General features: G+C 39.6%; 3 protein-coding genes across 5 annotated transcripts; 2 read left to right on the top strand and 1 right to left on the bottom strand.

Annotated features, from left to right (window-relative positions):
* LOC306699530 (uncharacterized protein) lies at positions 1 to 5,504 on the top strand. Of its 2 annotated transcripts, none has more exons than XM_079164165.1 (6): positions 1 to 139; positions 338 to 712; positions 916 to 1,200; positions 1,975 to 2,062; positions 3,483 to 3,525; positions 5,318 to 5,504. In XM_079164165.1, the coding sequence occupies exons 1-5, from the start codon at positions 97 to 99 to the stop codon at positions 3,511 to 3,513; spliced, it is 822 nt and encodes a 273-aa protein (XP_079020291.1). In that variant the 5' UTR covers positions 1 to 96; the 3' UTR covers positions 3,514 to 3,525; positions 5,318 to 5,504. The 2 variants fall into 2 exon arrangements, with proteins under 2 accessions (XP_079020291.1, XP_079020290.1); XM_079164164.1 differs by having other exon boundaries at positions 5,300 to 5,504.
* A 1,977-nt stretch (positions 5,505 to 7,481) lies between these two features.
* On the bottom strand, positions 7,482 to 17,938 carry cmtm6 (CKLF-like MARVEL transmembrane domain containing 6). Its single transcript, XM_079163991.1, has 5 exons — positions 17,798 to 17,938; positions 16,580 to 16,697; positions 13,629 to 13,805; positions 9,477 to 9,575; positions 7,482 to 9,133 (listed from the first exon to the last, which is right to left on the bottom strand). Exons 2-5 carry the CDS (start codon positions 16,688 to 16,690, stop codon positions 8,975 to 8,977), a joined length of 546 nt encoding a protein of 181 aa, XP_079020117.1. The 5' UTR covers positions 16,691 to 16,697; positions 17,798 to 17,938; the 3' UTR covers positions 7,482 to 8,974.
* LOC306699390 (uncharacterized protein) lies at positions 10,808 to 13,251 on the top strand. Of its 2 annotated transcripts, XM_079163990.1 has the most exons (4): positions 10,808 to 11,240; positions 11,765 to 12,208; positions 12,305 to 12,378; positions 13,076 to 13,251. In XM_079163990.1, the coding sequence occupies exons 1-2, from the start codon at positions 10,881 to 10,883 to the stop codon at positions 12,095 to 12,097; spliced, it is 693 nt and encodes a 230-aa protein (XP_079020116.1). In that variant the 5' UTR covers positions 10,808 to 10,880; the 3' UTR covers positions 12,098 to 12,208; positions 12,305 to 12,378; positions 13,076 to 13,251. The 2 variants fall into 2 exon arrangements, with proteins under 2 accessions (XP_079020116.1, XP_079020115.1); XM_079163989.1 differs by having other exon boundaries at positions 12,305 to 13,251.

Below are 17,938 nucleotides of genomic sequence, written 5' to 3'. Positions count from 1 at the left end.
GTGGTTATTAGTTCTCCAAACACAGTCTCAGTCTTTTCTCAGCTGACCGGACATTTCTACCAGAAACAGTTGAGTCGACACAGTAAATAAGTGAGGATGGAGCCGAAGAGTTCCTGGTGCTTCATGTTACTGCTGGCTGGTAAGACACGAACCTTATATGTTACTCAGTGTTCTCATGTTAATATCTGTTTATGTTTCAGCTTTTATCATCAAACTGATGAAAGTGCACTTTTATTATATTCTCTCTTTCTGTTTCTCTGTTTTAGTGCGTGAGGTTTGAATGAAGCACTAAATCCAGATGTTTTATTCCTGAACTCACTGTGTTGTGTGTCTGCAGGTGCTGTGAGTCAACGTGTGAACTATTCAGATCCAGTTTGTGGTGTTAAAGGATCCACAGTCACCCTCCTCTGCACCTTCACACCAGGGACGACTGTCACTGATGGAGGAGAGGTTTCATATGAGATCACCAGAGTCCTTTGGTGCCAGAACCAAGGACTCTGTCAGGGATCCACTCCGACTGTGTACGACAACAAACAACGAAACAACCCCGACAACCCTCGTTATCGTTACCTGGGAGACACGAAGGGAAACTGTTCTTTACAGATCTCAGCTTTAGAGGAGGAAGACGATGCAACTCTTCGCTTCAGAATGGAAGGGGATACCCTGTCATCCTTTTACACTGGCCGAGCAGGAGTGAGAGTCACAGTCGTTGGTAAGATCATCGTGTTGTTATGCTGTTAAAAATAATAAAGGCAATAATATTAATAATCATTTATAGTTAGCCAGGCTCTCTTTAGCAGGACGGTCCTGTTCATATTCACACTAGTACTCGTACTGATACTCTTACCGGTTCTTTTTGATTATATTGTGAGAAAATAATATAATTAATGAATAAAACTGCTTTCGATCATTCAGATGTGACTCAAATGAAGATCCTGAGCTCCAGAGACGGAGAGTTTAAGAGAGGCGAAGCCGTCACACTGACCTGCACTACAAAGTGCACCTTTCACCAACTGCAGGTCACCTGGTTCAGAGATGGCCACGCCCTCACAGACACTGGCCCCTCCCTCCACCTTGGCCCTCTGACTGCTGAGGATTCTGGGAACTACACCTGTAATTTGAAGAACAACGTCGGCACACTCTCCCATCCGTTCAGTCTGAATGTGGAGGCTGGAGAGGAAGAACAGAGTACTCCAACAGGTAGAGAACAGAGTACCTGAACAGAGTACCTGACATCTCTAATATCTATTTTATATTCATGTGAAAGCATCTCCTTCAAACTGCTGGATTTATTCAAGTTTATCACCAAAACTACATTTGACAGATGACATTAACGCTGATTTTAACACAGATTCCTTGTTCAGAGTGCAGCGTCAGCATTATTAGAGCAGCTAAAACATCTCCAGATCACACGACTGTAAGCCGACGACAGTAAAACAGTTTCTATGAAGGTTAAATTGTGATTAATCATCGGGTCACATGACTTCGTCATTTTGTAGTCTGTAAAATGTAGTTTTGGTGATGAACTAAAATAAATCCAGCAGTTTGAAGATGTTTTCATAAAATTACAATCTTTTATTTCCTAATAACTTGAATGTGTGTTTTAATGCAAATAACCACTCTAGATTACTATGAGAAAATGAATGGATATAGTTGATGATGATAATATAAATAGGCCTTCTAGAAATATTCTGGTTAATAATCATTAACAGTAAGACCGACAGTAATGGTGATGATAACATTCTATATGGTGACTCTATTACTCATTAGTAAACATGTAAACATGCATTTATTTCATAGGAAATAATAATTCAGTGTTTGTTGGATCCTTCCACTCTAATCCTCCATCAGTGGTCTTTCTCAATATTTAATACTACGTCACTAGTTTAAACTAAACTATGATTCAGAGGACTTGTATAAAATAACAGCATCTTCTTGATGTTTATCGTCGTACTTCCTCTTTCTGTTTCACAGGTGTTGACACACTGCTGGCTGTCCGACTGGTTCTCTTCAGTCTGCACACTGTGCTCATCATCATAGTGGCATCCATCGTCATCAGAAGGTAACTTTACCTACAAAAACAAATACTCTCTCTCGTTCCCTACGCTGTAACGCCGTCGCTCTCTCGTTCCCTACGCCGTAACGCCGTCGCTCTCTCGTCCCCTACGCTGTAACACCGTCGCTCTCTCGTTCCCTACGCCGTAACGCCGTCGCTCTCTCGTTCCCTACGCCGTAACGCCGTCGCTCTCTCGTTCCCTACGCTTTAACAACGCCGCTCTCTCGTCCCCTATGCCGTAACACCGTCGCTCTCTCGTTCCCTACGTTGTAACACCGTCGCTCTCTCGTTCCCTACGTTGTAACACCGTCGCTCTCTCGTTCCCTACGCTTTAACAACGCCGCTCTCTCGTCCCCTACGCTGTAACACCGGCGCTCTCTCGTCCCCTACGCTGTAACACCGTCGCTCTCTCGTTCCCTACGTTGTAACACCGTCGCTCTCTCGTTCCCTACGCTTTAACAACGCCGCTCTCTCGTCCCCTACGCTGTAACACCGTCGCTCTCTCGTCCCCTACGTTGTAACACCGCCGCTCTCTCGTTCCCTACGTTGTAACAACGCCGCTCTCTCGTTCCCTACGTTGTAACGCCGTCGCTCTCTCGTTCCCTACGTTGTAACGCCGTCGCTCTCTCGTTCCCTACGTTGTAACGCCGTCGCTCTCTCGTTCCCTACGTTGTAACACCGTCGCTCTCTCGTTCCCTACGCTTTAACAACGCCGCTCTCTCGTCCCCTACGCCGTAACACCGTCGCTCTCTCGTTCCCTACGTTGTAACACCGTCGCTCTCTCGTTCCCTACGTTGTAACACCGTCGCTCTCTCGTTCCCTACGTTGTAACACCGTCGCTCTCTCGTTCCCTACGCTTTAACAACGCCGCTCTCTCGTCCCCTACGCTGTAACACCGGCGCTCTCTCGTCCCCTACGCTGTAACACCGTCGCTCTCTCGTTCCCTACGTTGTAACACCGTCGCTCTCTCGTTCCCTACGCTTTAACAACGCCGCTCTCTCGTCCCCTACGCTGTAACACCGGCGCTCTCTCGTCCCCTACGCTGTAACACCGTCGCTCTCTCGTTCCCTACGTTGTAACAACGCCGCTCTCTCGTTCCCTACGTTGTAACGCCGTCGCTCTCTCGTTCCCTACGTTGTAACGCCGTCGCTCTCTCGTTCCCTACGTTGTAACACCGTCGCTCTCTCGTTCTATACGCTTTAACGCCGTCGCTCTCTCGTTCCCTACGCCGTAACGCCGCCGCTCTCTCGCTCCCTACGCCGTAACGCCGCCGCTCTCTCGCTCCCTACGCCGTAATGCCGCCGCTCTCTCGCTCCCTACGCCGTAACGCCGTCGCTCTCTCGTTCCCTACGCCGTAACGCCGCCGCTCTCTCTTTCCCTACATTGTAACACTGTCGCTCTCTTGTTTTCCCATCTGTCTTTGTAGGACATGTGTTTGCAAGAAAGCAGAGAACTGAAAGACAAAGCAGGTGAGTCACTGACGAACATAATTTCTGTTAAATTATTAAGATACTTTAATATTTAACCTTCATATCTTTATGGAGCGTCTCTGCCTTTCATCACTTCCTGTTAAACTTGCTGATGCAGAGCAGATTGTTTCTTTCACCTCTTTATCTTAAAACAAATGTTCCTGTTTGAATGTCCTCTGATGAAGGAAGGCTGCTGTTAAAAGGTGCAGATTTAAGAAACAACAGATCTAAATCACTAATGAGAAATGTCTTCAGAGTACATGAAGAAACAGGAAGCTGCTTCTCTCAGAGGAGGACGACACTGACGGGAACATTTCTGTTCAAAACTGATGAAACCAACAATTTCGTTATTTCCTCTTTCGTGTCATCGTTGTTCTTTCTGCTATTGTTAAAATGACACTTCATGAGACATTACAGCTCATCTACAACTTCCCCTCTGCTCCTCTCCAGTATCTGTAGATATGTGAAAATAAGAATCTTATACACACAATGAATTTCACACGATTTTACGTTTTTAACAAAAGTAGATGCTGTAGAACACTTAAGATATTAACACTTTATTTCCTCGACTCTCCTCTGGCTGTGAAACTCAATCTAACTATGAGAGCAGCTGATGACGAGTGGAATAAACCTCATGAAGCTTCATTTCACTGCCAAACATATATGTGAAGCTTATGTGGTTAGTAAAACTTAAAGCATTTCAGGTCAACAGAGGAGAGGAGAGGAGAGGAGAGGAGAGAGGAGGAGAGAAGAGGAGAGAAGAGGAGAGGAGAGAGGAGGAGAGGAGAGGAGAGGAGAGAAGAGGAGAGGAGAGAAGAGGAGAGAGGAGGAGAGAAGAGGAGGAGAGGAGTAATAGAGTACTTAAACACTGAGTAATAGAGTACTTAAACACTGAGTAATAGAGTACTTAACACTGAGTAATAGAGTACTTAAACACTGAGTAATAGAGTACTTAACACTGAGTAATAGAGTACTTAAACACTGAGTAATAGAGTACTTAAACACTGAGTAATAGAGTACTTAAACACTGAGTAATAGAGTACTTAACACTGAGTAATAGAGTACTTAACACTGAGTAATAGAGTACTTAAACACTGAGTAATAGAGTACTTAAACACTGAGTTAAAAACAGAGTACTTCAACACTGAGTAATAGAGTACTTAACACTGAGTAGTAGAGTACTTAACACTGAGTAATAGAGTACTTAACACTGAGTAGTAGAGTACTTAACACTGAGTAATAGAGTACTTAAACACTGAGTAATAGAGTACTTAACACTGAGTAGTAGAGTACTTAACACTGAGTAATAGAGTACTTAAACACTGAGTAATAGAGTACTTAAACACTGAGTAATAGAGTACTTAACACTGAGTAATAGAGTACTTAACACTGAGTAGTAGAGTACTTAACACTGAGTAATAGAGTACTTAAACACTGAGTAATAGAGTACTTAAACACTGAGTTAAAAACAGAGTACTTAACACTGAGTATTAGAGTACTTAAACACTGAGTAATAGAGTAATTAAACACTGAGTAATAGAGTACTTAAACACTGAGTATTAGAGTACTTAAACACTGAGTATTAGAGTACTTAAACACTGAGCAGTAGAGTACTTAACACTGAGTAATAGAGTACGTAAACACTGAGTAATAGAGTACTTAACACTGAGTAATAGAGTACTTTGCGTTATTTGCGTTGATGTTGAAGTATCATGACAAAAACTGTTATTTTGAATAATTACATGCAGTTATATTTAACCTGCATTATTTGCAGTTGTCTTTTCTTTCACAGCTGTAAACTGCTCCGTGTCCACAACGTCCTGTAACGTTCCCGCTCTACATGCTGCTGCGACGCGGCCGCCATCTTGTTTGTTTGTTAACGGAGCTTCTCCCGCCATCGCTGCTAAAGAAGCTCCTTCACCAGTTTCATTTAAAAAAAACGTCCCATAATTACTGAAATAAAAATACTGGAGCACTGACCTGAGACTCAACGGTTTTATTTCCAAACATCCCGTATAGTTTATATATAGTTTCACCGCATGCGAACGCTTATGTTTTAATGGTTAATCATCTCTTTGATCGGCACTAATGTGACTGCAGTACTACCTTTGGCCGCACAGGCTGCCATATAAACCCAGAGGGGCGCTGTTTCACTCATTTTACAGAAACACAAGAGATGAAAAGATGGCCACGACTATGAAAGAGGATAAAGGAAGTATTCAGACAATTTACTAGAATAAAAGTACTAATACTATACTATACACTATAAAACTCTGTTACAAGTAAAAGTATTGCATTTAAAATGTTTTGTCAGTAAAAAAGTAGGACTATGTACGTATAGAAATAAACAATTCAGAATAAAACTAAAATATATTAAAAATACATTTAAAACATAACAAAATTATGATGGTTGTTACACACAAGAAGATACAATCAAAAACCATGTTCTGATAAATAAATCAGTTCAAATAATTAACTACAAAATATTTTGTTTTGTAGCCCCAATTAAAAACTGTCTTTACTCACTTTAATCACTCCTTCAGTAGTCTGGATATGTGTCCAGCGTGTTGTCTTCTTTGTTAATTTTATTAAATTATAACTTGTTATAATAAAATATATTTTCACATTTAACAGTTTCATCTTCAGGAGAAAATCAACTGTAACTGAAAACACAAATGATTCAAACTAATGTGGTTAAATAAATTAATAATAATTATAAAGCACATTTATTTCTTGAAAATGAGTTTAATAAATGACAGAAATATACAATAATCATATGAAATTAAATTGCAGCAATTTAAAAAGACAAAGTGAGAAACGGATCTATTTCTACAAGCGCAGATCAGAAGAGTATCATGAAAATATACACACACACACACATACATGTATATGTGTGTGTGTATATATATAAACAAAAACATTTATTTTCTCCATAATAAACTTGACTTGGTCCTGATTAATCGCGTTGATATAAAAACAGATTTCTGATCGTCTGACTGACACGAATAAGAAAATATCTTCTGTTCACAAAGATTCACACTTCAGTGTTTTCAATAATTATCAATAAACTGTGTGATCATAAAACTGTTCCCTCTTTTACTAAAGTCGCTGGAATACCAAAAAACTAAAACAAATATTGTTTCAAAATCATGACTTTAAATCTGGTTCAGTCACATTAAACATAGTGTATTAAACATCTCACGAGCTTTACTCGTGCTTCATTATATAACTGCACAGATCACTTCGTCTCTCACTAAATACACAAGACTCCGTTGACAAAAACACACATTTTAACAAGTCGTAAAAAAAACAACACGTTTCAAACTCGACAGAAACCAAATTAAACTCAACAAAAGCGCTTTAGTTCATCTGGAACAGAACACTTTCCTCATTTAAACATCTGGAAACACGAGGAACAGATGGTAGCTTAGCCGCTTCATTCTCTCGGAATAAAAAGTTCAAATATAAGCAGAAAAAACATCTTTTCAAACTCTGATCATGTGACTAATGGACGAACCCATTCTTTGTGTAGTTGGCTGGTAATTCACCTAAAATATTAAAGGAATATTTACCCCCAAACATGATAGTTTTGAGTCCCTGGAGGAATAAAAAGAGAAACAAAAACCACCACAAAGACACACAAGAGACCACAGGATGAGTGAAACCTGAGGAGCTAACATTAGCATAGCATGTACACCGTTTCAATGCTACGCTAGCTGCTAAAAGATATAACGTTGCTGAATGAATACACATGCTGCGTTTGATGTTTAATGATCGTAACAGTGAATCAAATGAAGGATTCCTGCAGAGAAAGATATTTTGTTAAAGAGTAAAAGAGCAGATATAACAAAACACTAACAAACGTGTTTCAAACGGGACAGAAACTAAATTAAACTCAACAAAAGCGCTTTAGTTCATCTTTACAGGACGGTTTGGTGGGTTTTTAAAAATGACTGTTTTTGTCGATGGAGTCCGGTGAATCGACTGTTTCTTGAACTCTTTAACTAAATGGTCTCTGAGTATTTCTGTACTTGTGATGTGTTAATACACTTTAGCTTCCATCTTTATCTTTTCATCCCAGTCGAGGGTCAATTAACTCAATTATCAGTGTTTTGAGTTTCCTTTAAATTATTTACAAAAACGTCCATTCAACGTCACACTAAGAGGACATTAAAAACAACTCCATGTTTAAATGAAATTAAAAATAAAATAAAAAAATCAGACGCGATCATTTCGTCATATTTTTTATATTCAGAATGTAATAAAAATTTGACAAAAACGGCATAATTTAGTTCATAAAACATTCAATGAAAAAAAAACACAAACGTGATTAAGACGATTAAAACCTTTAAAAACACAAAAACTGTGATTGTGAAAACGATCTGATAGAAGAATCTCAAAAACACACAACTCATCTTTTAGGAATAAACTAAACAGGAAGTAAGAAACCCGGTCAGAGATCCACAGGAAGGAATGTGATTGGTCTCTGAAAGCTGTCACTCAACAAAGAACAAATACATGTTTTAAGGTGTTTTTGAGCCGAAAACCTGATCCACTTTTAAGACTTTGATGAATCTGTTTCTGCTGGAAATAAAAAATGTTAGAAAACTTTGAGCTGAACAGCAGCAGAAAAAAATCAAAACAAAACCCCGTTGATCGAGAGGAGAGAAATTAAAACGGCTCATCTGCTGGTTTTAGTAGAAATCTGGAATAAAACGGATTATTTCGACAACAACAAACATCATAATATAATATAGACTTGTAGTAACTATAAAATTATTATAAAGACACTTTTTATTTGTTGATTTTTTACATTTTGGCACAAACTTTAAAATCATGTCGGGCTAAAAGTCATGAGGCGTTCAGGGTCTGAATGGAAAAAGGTAAATAATATGGTGACAATAAGAAACAGAGATTTCTGGGATTTTTTAAGACTTTTGGTGATTTGAGGAAGTTTAATTTTGTGTCACATTAATATTTTGTTACCGGTCAGATGTATTTATACTGAACACCGTTTAAATTTTGACTGAATTAATAATTGTATTTGTTAAAATGCATTTATAAATTTCATGATATTTAATAAAAAAAAGAAAAGCAACACGGATAAAACAATGAATCCATAAATTGATCTGATTCCTTGTGTTGATTAAAACACAAACTTTACAGCAGAATCGTTCGTGGTTCTGTGGTTTTAGTGTCTCTGTTCTTAAAGAACCGCGTACTGTTTCTTTAAGAACAAACACAGAACAGCTGCTCTGCCCTGTGATTGGTTCCTGATTGGATGATTACATTGATGACCTCAGCACAGAGCGACGACTATAAACAGGAATTTCTTTTTTTAAAAGGACTCTAAAAAATGGCTGCCAGGTCGCTGAGGCTCCGCCTCCTGCCGACGCGTTAAAGGGACAGTGCGTAACGAACGCACTCGTGTGGATTTTTAGAATCAGACTTAATCGGCCGGCGTGTTGAGTTTCGCCGTCTCCGGCCCGGTCGCCGCGCCGCCGTTACTGGACTCAGGCTTCGAGTCTCTCTGGAACGGAAACCCGTTGCTCTTCACGAACAAGACCAGGTCCAAGAAGAACATCGAGGACGCCAAGAAACCAAACGCCTGCAGGACAAAACCAGGGTTTAAAAACACAGCTGAGAGGAAGTTCAGTATGAAGGAGGAAAGGAGAGGAGGAGGAGAGGAGAGGGAAGAGAAGGAGGTAGAGAAGGAAAGGAGTAGTTAGTAAAGGAAAGAGGGAGGCAGAGAAGATAAAGAGGAGTTACGGGAAAGGAAATAGGGAGGTAGAAGAGGAAAGGAGGATGTAGGAAAGGCAAGAAGGAGATAAAGAAGATAAAGGTGGAGGTAGGAAATTAAAGTAGAGGAGGAAAGAAGGAGGTAGTGAAGTAAAGTAGGAGGTAACAAAGAAAAGAAGGAGGTAGGAGAGGAAAGGAGGATGTTTCCTCACCACAGCACTTCTCTCTAAAGTCGTGTCGCTGTTGCTGGAGGCGAAGACGATGGAGGAGAGGAGGAACACCACCGCGATGACGGCGGTGTACACAAAGTCCTGCAGAAGAAGGAGAGGAGGAGGTAGAAGAAGATGATGAAGATGATGCTTTGTGGTTACTGTGGAAACACAACCTGTCAAACCTTTAAAGGTCTGCTGATTCACTTTCACTCTGTTAGCTTAGCTTAGCATAAAGACTGTAAACGGAGGGAAACAGCTAGCATGGCTCTGTCCAAAGGTAACAAACCTCTGAAGCTCACTGATGAACATGTTGGTTTGTTTAAATCACACAGATACAAAATATTTATATTATAACGTTAAAGATGCTAAAGTTAAATATCATAAAATATTAAATATGGAAGTAAAGGATGTTTAGTAAACAAGCACATAAATCAAATAGAGAAAATATACAATTTATAGAGTATTTCTACCTTTTATTAGACTAATAATTAAAATAATTTCTAAAGAATGATTTGACAAATTTCATTCTTCATTTCGGCAAAAACTTTAAAATTAAATTTAAACTTCTGTGAGGCGTTCAGGGCCTGATTTAACAAATAAATAAATACAATGAGGGCAATAAATCCCACTTCTCTGATTGGTTGGTTGATTGGTTGGTAATATTTCTGTGGTCTGAGGTTAAATACAGCAATATCTACACGGAAAAAGAGCTAAAATAAGAGAAAATAAACCTCATTTACTCAAATACTTCAGTACAATTCTGAAGTATTTTCACTTTTTTGCTACTTTCTACTCCACTACATTTATTTGATATCTTTATTTAATAGTTTCTTTATAGACTCAGATTATTAAAAACTAAATATAATCAACTAATAAATAATGACGTATTATTATAGATTAAACTACCAGCAGTATATAAAGTTGTTAAAATAAGCTCCTTCTTTACCAACATTAAAGTAATAACATTACATTTATATAATATTAATAATATATATTCTGCATAATGAATATTTTTTACTTTCGGTACTTTAAGTCTGTTTGATGTTAATACTTTTAGTAGAATACGATTTTGAATGAAGGACTTTTACTTGTAACAGAGTATTTTTTTTACTTGTAACAGAGTATTTCATTACTGTGGTATTAGTACTTTTACTGAAGTAAAAGATGAGAGTACTTCTTCCAACTCTGCTGTCCTGTACTTAAACATATTAAACGTAAAGCCGTTTCCTGCCTGTAGGGGGCAGCATTACACCACGCAGCGTGTAATCTACCGGAAATATATTGGCAGAAGAAGAACCCCGGAAGTAGCGTTCTGCCTTCAGTACGCATCATTTTCTTTAAATGTAAAACAACATATTTAGCTGCTACAGTCGCAATATAACATATATATGTTTATATTCCACGATGCCGTGGCGGTGCTGTGTTCCCGGGTGTAAAGGCTACGACGAGGCGAAGTCTATGGGGGTCGTTTTCCACGGTTTACCGACGAGAGACCCGCAGCGCTGCCGCGCGTGGCTCAAAGCGATCCGGAACCCGCGGTTCGACGAGGACACGCCGGTGTCCCGGTACGGAGGAGTGCGGGTGTGCAGCCTGCACTTCACACCCGACGACTACGAGCAGGACTTCCGGGCCAAGATCCTGAACGTCGCGCCCAAACCGGTGCTGAAGAGCGGCGCGGTTCCGTCGGTGTTCCCGGGGAGAGAGCACGGTGAGCCGGCCGGGAATGAGGCGTCACCGCCGGATCCGAAGAGAACCAGAACGGAGGTAAACAAAAATAAATATATATATATTTGTGTCCAGTTATCTTTAATTCTTGGTTTACTAAGTTATAATTAATTACGTAGTATTAGTGACTCAAAAAGGGCCAAAATGACACTAAAAATAATCAAATAATTAACTCAAAATATTCAAGTAAAGTCAACTAAAACTCACAACTTTAAGTAGGTTTTCTAATTGCAATGATTACAAATATATATTTCCTTTTCATTCATTTAAAAGTACTTTTTTTTTGAATATTTGTATTAATAATAATGTATTACGTTCTTTGATTAGTTTTATTACGATGCATTCCTAGTTTTAAGGCTTAATATATATATTTATTATTTTATTTATATGAATATTGGAGAACGATCGTGGTTCAAACTTTATTTACACAGTGATGGTTAACGGTAAACATTGATCAGTACGGATCCGTAACGTCACTAATCGACATCAGTCTCTTTAAAGTGAAGATGAACGTTCTTCGATATTGTCGCGTGACTCATAACTTATGTTTACGTTGTCGACAGACGAGCGTCAGCGCCGCAGGAAGCTCCTCCCAGTCGCCTCCGGCGGCGGACGAAAGCTTCTGCATCGTGGTGTCGGTCGACCCTCGGGACCACGAGTTCAACGCAATGACGCCGATGACGTCGTCCGACGAAGACGCCGACGACGAAGACTGCGCCGTCGTCTACGGCCGCAGCCTGATGGAGCTGTTCAGCAGGTGTCAGACTTGCGGGCAGCCAATCACGGACAAGCAGCTCCTCCACTCGGGGGCTCAGGTGAGGGTGAAGTGGAGCTGTCATGGCGGACACGCCGGCGTGTGGAAGTCCTCTCCTCGCCTCAGAGACATCCTCCCGTAACCCAACAACAACAACAACTGCTGCTGCTTTACACTGGACGGACTTTTATTTTGAAATTCAGAAAGAGTGACGCTGCCTCCACGAAGGAAACCGTCCAAAAACTGGTTCCGGGTCAGTTATTCTATTTTATATTCCACTTAAGCATGAAGCACAAACGGAGACTATTTCCTCATAAATAATTAATAACAATAATACGTTTTCTTTTAGTGACGGAACCAGAAGACTTCCTGAGCGTTTGGACTTCAAGCTGACGTGGTCGTGAAGAACATCTGCCGAAAAAGGTCTTTCATTTTTGACTCGAGTGCAGGTCACGCTGCCTAGCAAATATTTCAGAATAAAAGCCCTGTCCATAGAAAGATGCTAGAGGGCTTTTATTTTTAAACAAAATGTCAAATATAAACTCAAACCAGAACATTACCACAGTTTGAATGTCTGTGTCTAAACATGTCACATGACATGAAACAGAGTTCATATTTATTAACTCAACACTTCCGCTTGTTACGGTCTTTTCAAAATAAAGTTCCATCTTCACAGAAAACGACGTAGTTAGGTTCAGGAAAAGATCTTCAAATGAGTATTTTTACATTTCTATGACCCTAAATACTGTTGAATTACACCTCGTTATATTTATTTATTTTGATTTTAAAAACACTTTCTGTCATCGAGCAGATTTGGCTTTTTGCACCGTCCTGATTATTTTATTTTATATTTTCACTCTTTCGGTTTGTAGAGCAGCACAACTTTAGACTTTGTTCTTTAGATAAATAAAGTTTTTAAATCGTTTGTGATAATAAGGACAACGGACTGCAGACACACAGGAAGCAGCTTCCAAAATAAAAGTCGGGTAGAGCAAGAAATCTGATCAGAGTTGTTTTGTGGACATGAAATGTTGTTATTATTATTATTATTATTATTATTATTATTATTATTATTATTATTATATGAGATTAGTTGAGCTCATCACTCTTTGTGTTTTAGGTTGTGACGGCGTGAATGAAGTCGATTGTTCGCTGTTGAAGCAGCGGATCAGAGCGGTGAACCGTTAGAACGTCGTTTATTTAAAGTGATCAGAAGACGATGAACACGTGATTATAACGTCTGACCTGAGATCAGCTCCGGTCTAAAACCTGAGACTTAAATATTCATCATGTTTCCTCACGGACGTCACTCTGGATGATTGTGTTCACATTTCACTGAAACATTCAGTAAATATAAACTAAACTTAAACCATTTAAGTTATGACTTTTTTCTTGTAAATAAAGATGTTTTTCTCATGAAATTGTGACTTTAATTCCATAAATTCAAAATGTATTCTCTGAACATTTACATGTAATAATAATTACTTAAAGACTGAATGTAGTTGCTCTTAAATTAGAGTTATTACGGTAAAGACGGCCTCAGAGAGTGGAAGGTCCTGAAAGATACATACGCACATTTTCTCATGTTTTTATGAATATAAACTAGACTTAAATCTCCATTAAAGTTTATTATTATTATTAAACTGATACATGGTGACGGAGTGAGGTCTTACCAGCTTGGGCCAGCAGCTGATGCCCACTCGCGCGTTCAGGCTGGTGTAGAGGAGGATGAGGAGCAGCAGAGTGAAGAGGAAGGCCGAGCAGCTCACAAACTCAAAGAAGTAGAGAGAAGAGCAGCTGCTGCAGCTGATCACCATCTCCTCTAGGATGAAGGCCACGAAGGAGAGGAGCTAGTGAGGAGAGAGGAAACATCAGTTTATAACCAGAAGAAACTATTTATAACTATTTATATTTACAATAAAGTAAACATCTTCATCACATAAATAAAGATGATGTGATGTATGCGTTTGTCCACTAGAGGGCGCTGGCAGGTTGATTTCTACACTAAGACGTCGGAGTCTCTGGAATAAAACATGAATATTAATATATATTAAATGATATAAATCTGACTGCTGAGGGAATGATTTAATTATAAAATATATATATTTATTCTAATTATTATTTTCGAGCCGATATCCTCTTCATCAGTGTTCATTTTGTTAAAATATTTCCAGATTAATTTAAATGAACCTTTAACTTTTTAACTGCGTCACATCCTTTAATAGAACTTGTGTTTGATCGTCTCTCGGTTTATGAATGTGAAGCATGAAACCAGCACGACGAGTTTAATCAGCAGAGAACCTCTGAGTCAACAGGAAGAGGACGGCAGCCTCGCCCTCACCCCCCCACAGGAACTGTGATGGTACGACCCAGTGAAGCCCCGCCCACATCCAGCTCCACAAACAATGAAGTCTGATCCAGATCAATGATGTGACGTCATGAATAAAGTTATGTTGCAGAAAACTCTCTTATCTTCTGTGAGGAGGAGGAGGAAGGACTATTTTCATTTAAATACAGAATCAATAAACATCGCTCTTTAATAAACAACGTTTTATAACAAACGTTTATTAAAGTAAATAGTTTTTAAAACATTTTATTAAACATCTTGAATGTAATTTTATTGGCTAGAAGCATAAATCATAAATAGACTTATTATAAAATAGGTAATAAATCACTAAATATATGTTATCATTATAACATATATATACATATTATTGTTCATTTCTTCTGGTTGGTTTGTTTGTTTTCTGGCCTCGTCTGTGAATAAACATTATTATTATTATTATTATTATTATTATTATTATCATCATCGTCTGTCTCTTTAAACCGGATCATCAGCTTCTGTTTGATGAAGCTCTGAAACCAGAATACAGAGTTTAAACTAAATAAATAAACCGTTCATTTGTTGTGATGATGATGATGATGATGATGATGATGATGATGATGATGATGATGATGATGATGATGATGATGATGATGATGATGATGATGAGACCTTTAAAACATAACGTCTCTGTTTGGTGGTTTGGACCGGACTCCAGACTCCCCGCTGGGTTTGAAGCTGAACCGCAGACTAAAAGAAGACGCCTGACGTCAGCTGAGCCTCAAACACAAACCAGGCTGACCGGAGCAGAGCAAGGCATCGAGGCCGAGGGTTCAAAGACGCCACGACTCCAACATTCTAACACGCAGACGCTCCACACCATGTGGGATACTCAGCGTTCTCTTTTGGTCTTTTTAATGACTGATGTCATAACTGTGTTATTCTGCACTAAAGACGCGTTCTAGTTCTCTACTTGTAGTCCTGATGGTTCTGTTTCAGAGAGGAGGGCTTTTATTTTGAAGGGAACATAAAAACCTCAGAGGGGAGAATGTGAGTAAAAACCTCCAGAAACAGTTTGTGGTTAAACGTCTCTCGGCTGTTCTGATGTCATGTTTCAAAATCTGACCTTTCGTCCAGAAAACACTGGATCCTACATTTCCCACAATGCCACTTGTTGTTTTTTGGGGGGGGAAGTGAAACTGTGATGTTGAGGGTGATGTGGTTACACAACCTTCATACCGGCAGAGAGAGAGAGAGAGAGAGTAAACATATTCAACATATAGTATTCACATCTTTTACTGCAGTAGAAGTACTAATACCACAGAAGTACTAATACCTGCGTTCAAAAAGTAAATGTGATTTAAAGTTAAATGCATCAACCTTTGAGAATCTAGAGGACAGATTAATGAAGAACGTTCTCTATGAATCGTTAACACGGAGACACCACGTCATTGGTTTGTGGACGTTTTGAAGCCTCATTACGGCCGTCGCCATCTTGGTTTCTTTGCAACCAGTGAACAGGAAGTGACCATATATGGACTGAGGAGGAGTGACGTAGAAGAAGAAGCTGTATTGAAGAAGACTTGAAACCATAAACTCATGTTTACAATGTTTACTGAGGTCATGAATCGTGTTCACATTTCTGTGTCACATTCTTGAGTTGATTATTTTTTCTCGTCTTCGTGTAAATCAGCCGAGTCTCACGAAGCTCTTTGTAACTCGTTAGCATCGCAGCTAACAGCTAAACCGAGCACACGGACTCTGACTGGTTACTTTCACAGAGTTGTATTAGTACTTTCACAGTCTTGTATTAGTACTTTCACAGTGTTGTATTAGTACTTTCACAGTCTTGTATTAGTACTTTCACAGTGTTGTATTAGTACTTTTACTGCAGTAAAAGGATCTGAATACTTCCTCTGAAATCAGACGACAGATGGAGTTTTAGGAGAGAACATGTGTCCTCATGGAGAGTTTGTCCTTCACATCCTCTTTTTATCCAACGGTCACTAACATGAGGACCCCCCCCCCCCCCCCCCCCCCCCCCCCCCACACACACACACACACACACACACACTAACACACACAGTCACACACACTAACACATCTGTTAACTGTTGCAACAGCGGAGGGTCAGCAGCTCTCAGATCTGCTAACGACAGCTCTCTCTCAACTTTCACTTCCCACTCTGAAGAGGAAGGTCCAGAGGTCACCACCCCCCCCCCCCCCCCCACACACACACACACACACACACACACACACACACACACACACACACACACACCACCCCCCCCCCCCACTCACCACTTGGATGACTTTGATCCCACAGCGGGCCTTCTCCGGGGTCTCCGTCGGGAACATGAGCCACGAGGTTTTGGGGTTGGGGGCCGTCGTCGGGGCGTAAACTTCGGCCATGATGGAGCTGAACACAAAAAAACACCGTTACACACCGAGCATCCCTTCAGGGGACGCGCCTCCAGACGGTCCTCGAACTCACCACGGTCTCATTTATCCTCACGCGTGACCAAAGTACTACGCTCAAGTACAAATATGAGGTACTTGTACTTTACTTCAGTATTTACTTTTCATGCCACATCATACTTATACTTTATTGCATTTATCAGAGAACTTTAGTTCTGTTACAAAGTCATTTTTATAAAATATTATATTTTGTTAAATATTAAACAGTTTATACTAGCAGTAGTACATTATTTATTGTTTATTAATATATTATAGATTCATTATTTATTTATCAGACTGTAACACACTTCTTAAATAGTAGATTTTATTTTAAATATTTCTAGTCACATTGAGACACTTTATCATTTAATTATGACTATGATATAATAATAATTATTAAATATCATGATTTTTGCAGTGACATCCCATAATGCAACAGACTGAAGCTGAAGTGGAGCCCAACATGTCGGCAGCAGAAGAAGAAGTTTGTTTGAATATAAATGTACTTTGTTTTACTCAGAGAGTGAAAGTGAAACTCAGGTGAGTTCAGTGAGTTATTATCGAACGTGAGAGAAGATTTAATCTGCTCAGAGATCAAACGGAACGCCTCGCGCTCATACGTCACCATCTGGAGCCTGAAGCTCACGTGTGTCTACTGAGAAAATACAACTTTATTAAAAACGTAGTTTATTTAATAACATCGTGTTTATGGACTCATCTGTACCGACTCACTGACCGCGTTCTGCTGTAAAGAGTCGAGAGTCCCACAAGAGTCCTCAGAGGAAGCACGCTGTGTGTGTGTGTGTGTGTGCGCGTGCGTGTGATGCCGAAGTGAAGAGCGGGTGTTTATGTGTATAATGAGGTACTTTAAACCGGAAACAGTGTCGCTGCACTAAAGAAACTGCGTGGACACATAAAGTGACAGATGTTTGAACGCAGTCTGGCGCGTGCTCACTGTGCAGCTTCTAAACGGCCTAAAACCTTCCGATGAAACAGGAAGCGAGGAAACGGTAATAAATACAACAAAGTAATAAAAGGTGAATGTTTCAGAAACAAACTCACCGTTCAGGGTTCTTCTTCCGGTCCTCAGAAATATAATAAAAATAATGAAATATAAAGTTTCCAGCTGCGAAAGTTCAAACTCCGACTTGTTGCTTTGAGAGTTTTTCAAGCTGCGAAACTGACTTCAGTCTCACTTCCGCG

This window comes from Pholis gunnellus, assembly GCF_910591455.1.
Source record: "Pholis gunnellus genome assembly, chromosome: 8".
NCBI lineage: Eukaryota > Metazoa > Chordata > Actinopteri > Perciformes > Pholidae > Pholis > Pholis gunnellus.
This window is presented reverse-complemented; position numbering and strand designations above follow the sequence as displayed.

Bases quoted from the DNA above. Each gene is read 5' to 3' on its own strand.
- LOC306699530 (XM_079164165.1), top strand. From the start codon at position 97: ATGGAGCCGAAGAGTTCCTGGTGCTTCATGTTACTGCTGGCTG. The intron at 713-915 runs GTAAGATCATCG...TCGATCATTCAG, and splicing joins AGTGAGAGTCACAGTCGTTG to ATGTGACTCAAATGAAGATC. The intron at 1,201-1,974 runs GTAGAGAACAGA...TCTGTTTCACAG, and splicing joins AGAACAGAGTACTCCAACAG to GTGTTGACACACTGCTGGCT.
- LOC306699390 (XM_079163990.1), top strand. From the start codon at position 10,881: ATGCCGTGGCGGTGCTGTGTTCCCGGGTGTAAAGGCTACGACGAGGCG. The intron at 11,241-11,764 runs GTAAACAAAAAT...CGTTGTCGACAG, and splicing joins CGAAGAGAACCAGAACGGAG to ACGAGCGTCAGCGCCGCAGG.
- cmtm6 (XM_079163991.1), bottom strand. From the start codon at position 16,690: ATGGCCGAAGTTTACGCCCCGACGACGGCCCCCAACCCCAAAACCTCG. The intron at 13,806-16,579 runs GTGAGTGGGGGG...TCTCCTCACTAG, and splicing joins GGATCAAAGTCATCCAAGTG to CTCCTCTCCTTCGTGGCCTT. The intron at 9,134-9,476 runs GTGAGGAAACAT...TTTGTCCTGCAG, and splicing joins CTTTAGAGAGAAGTGCTGTG to GCGTTTGGTTTCTTGGCGTC.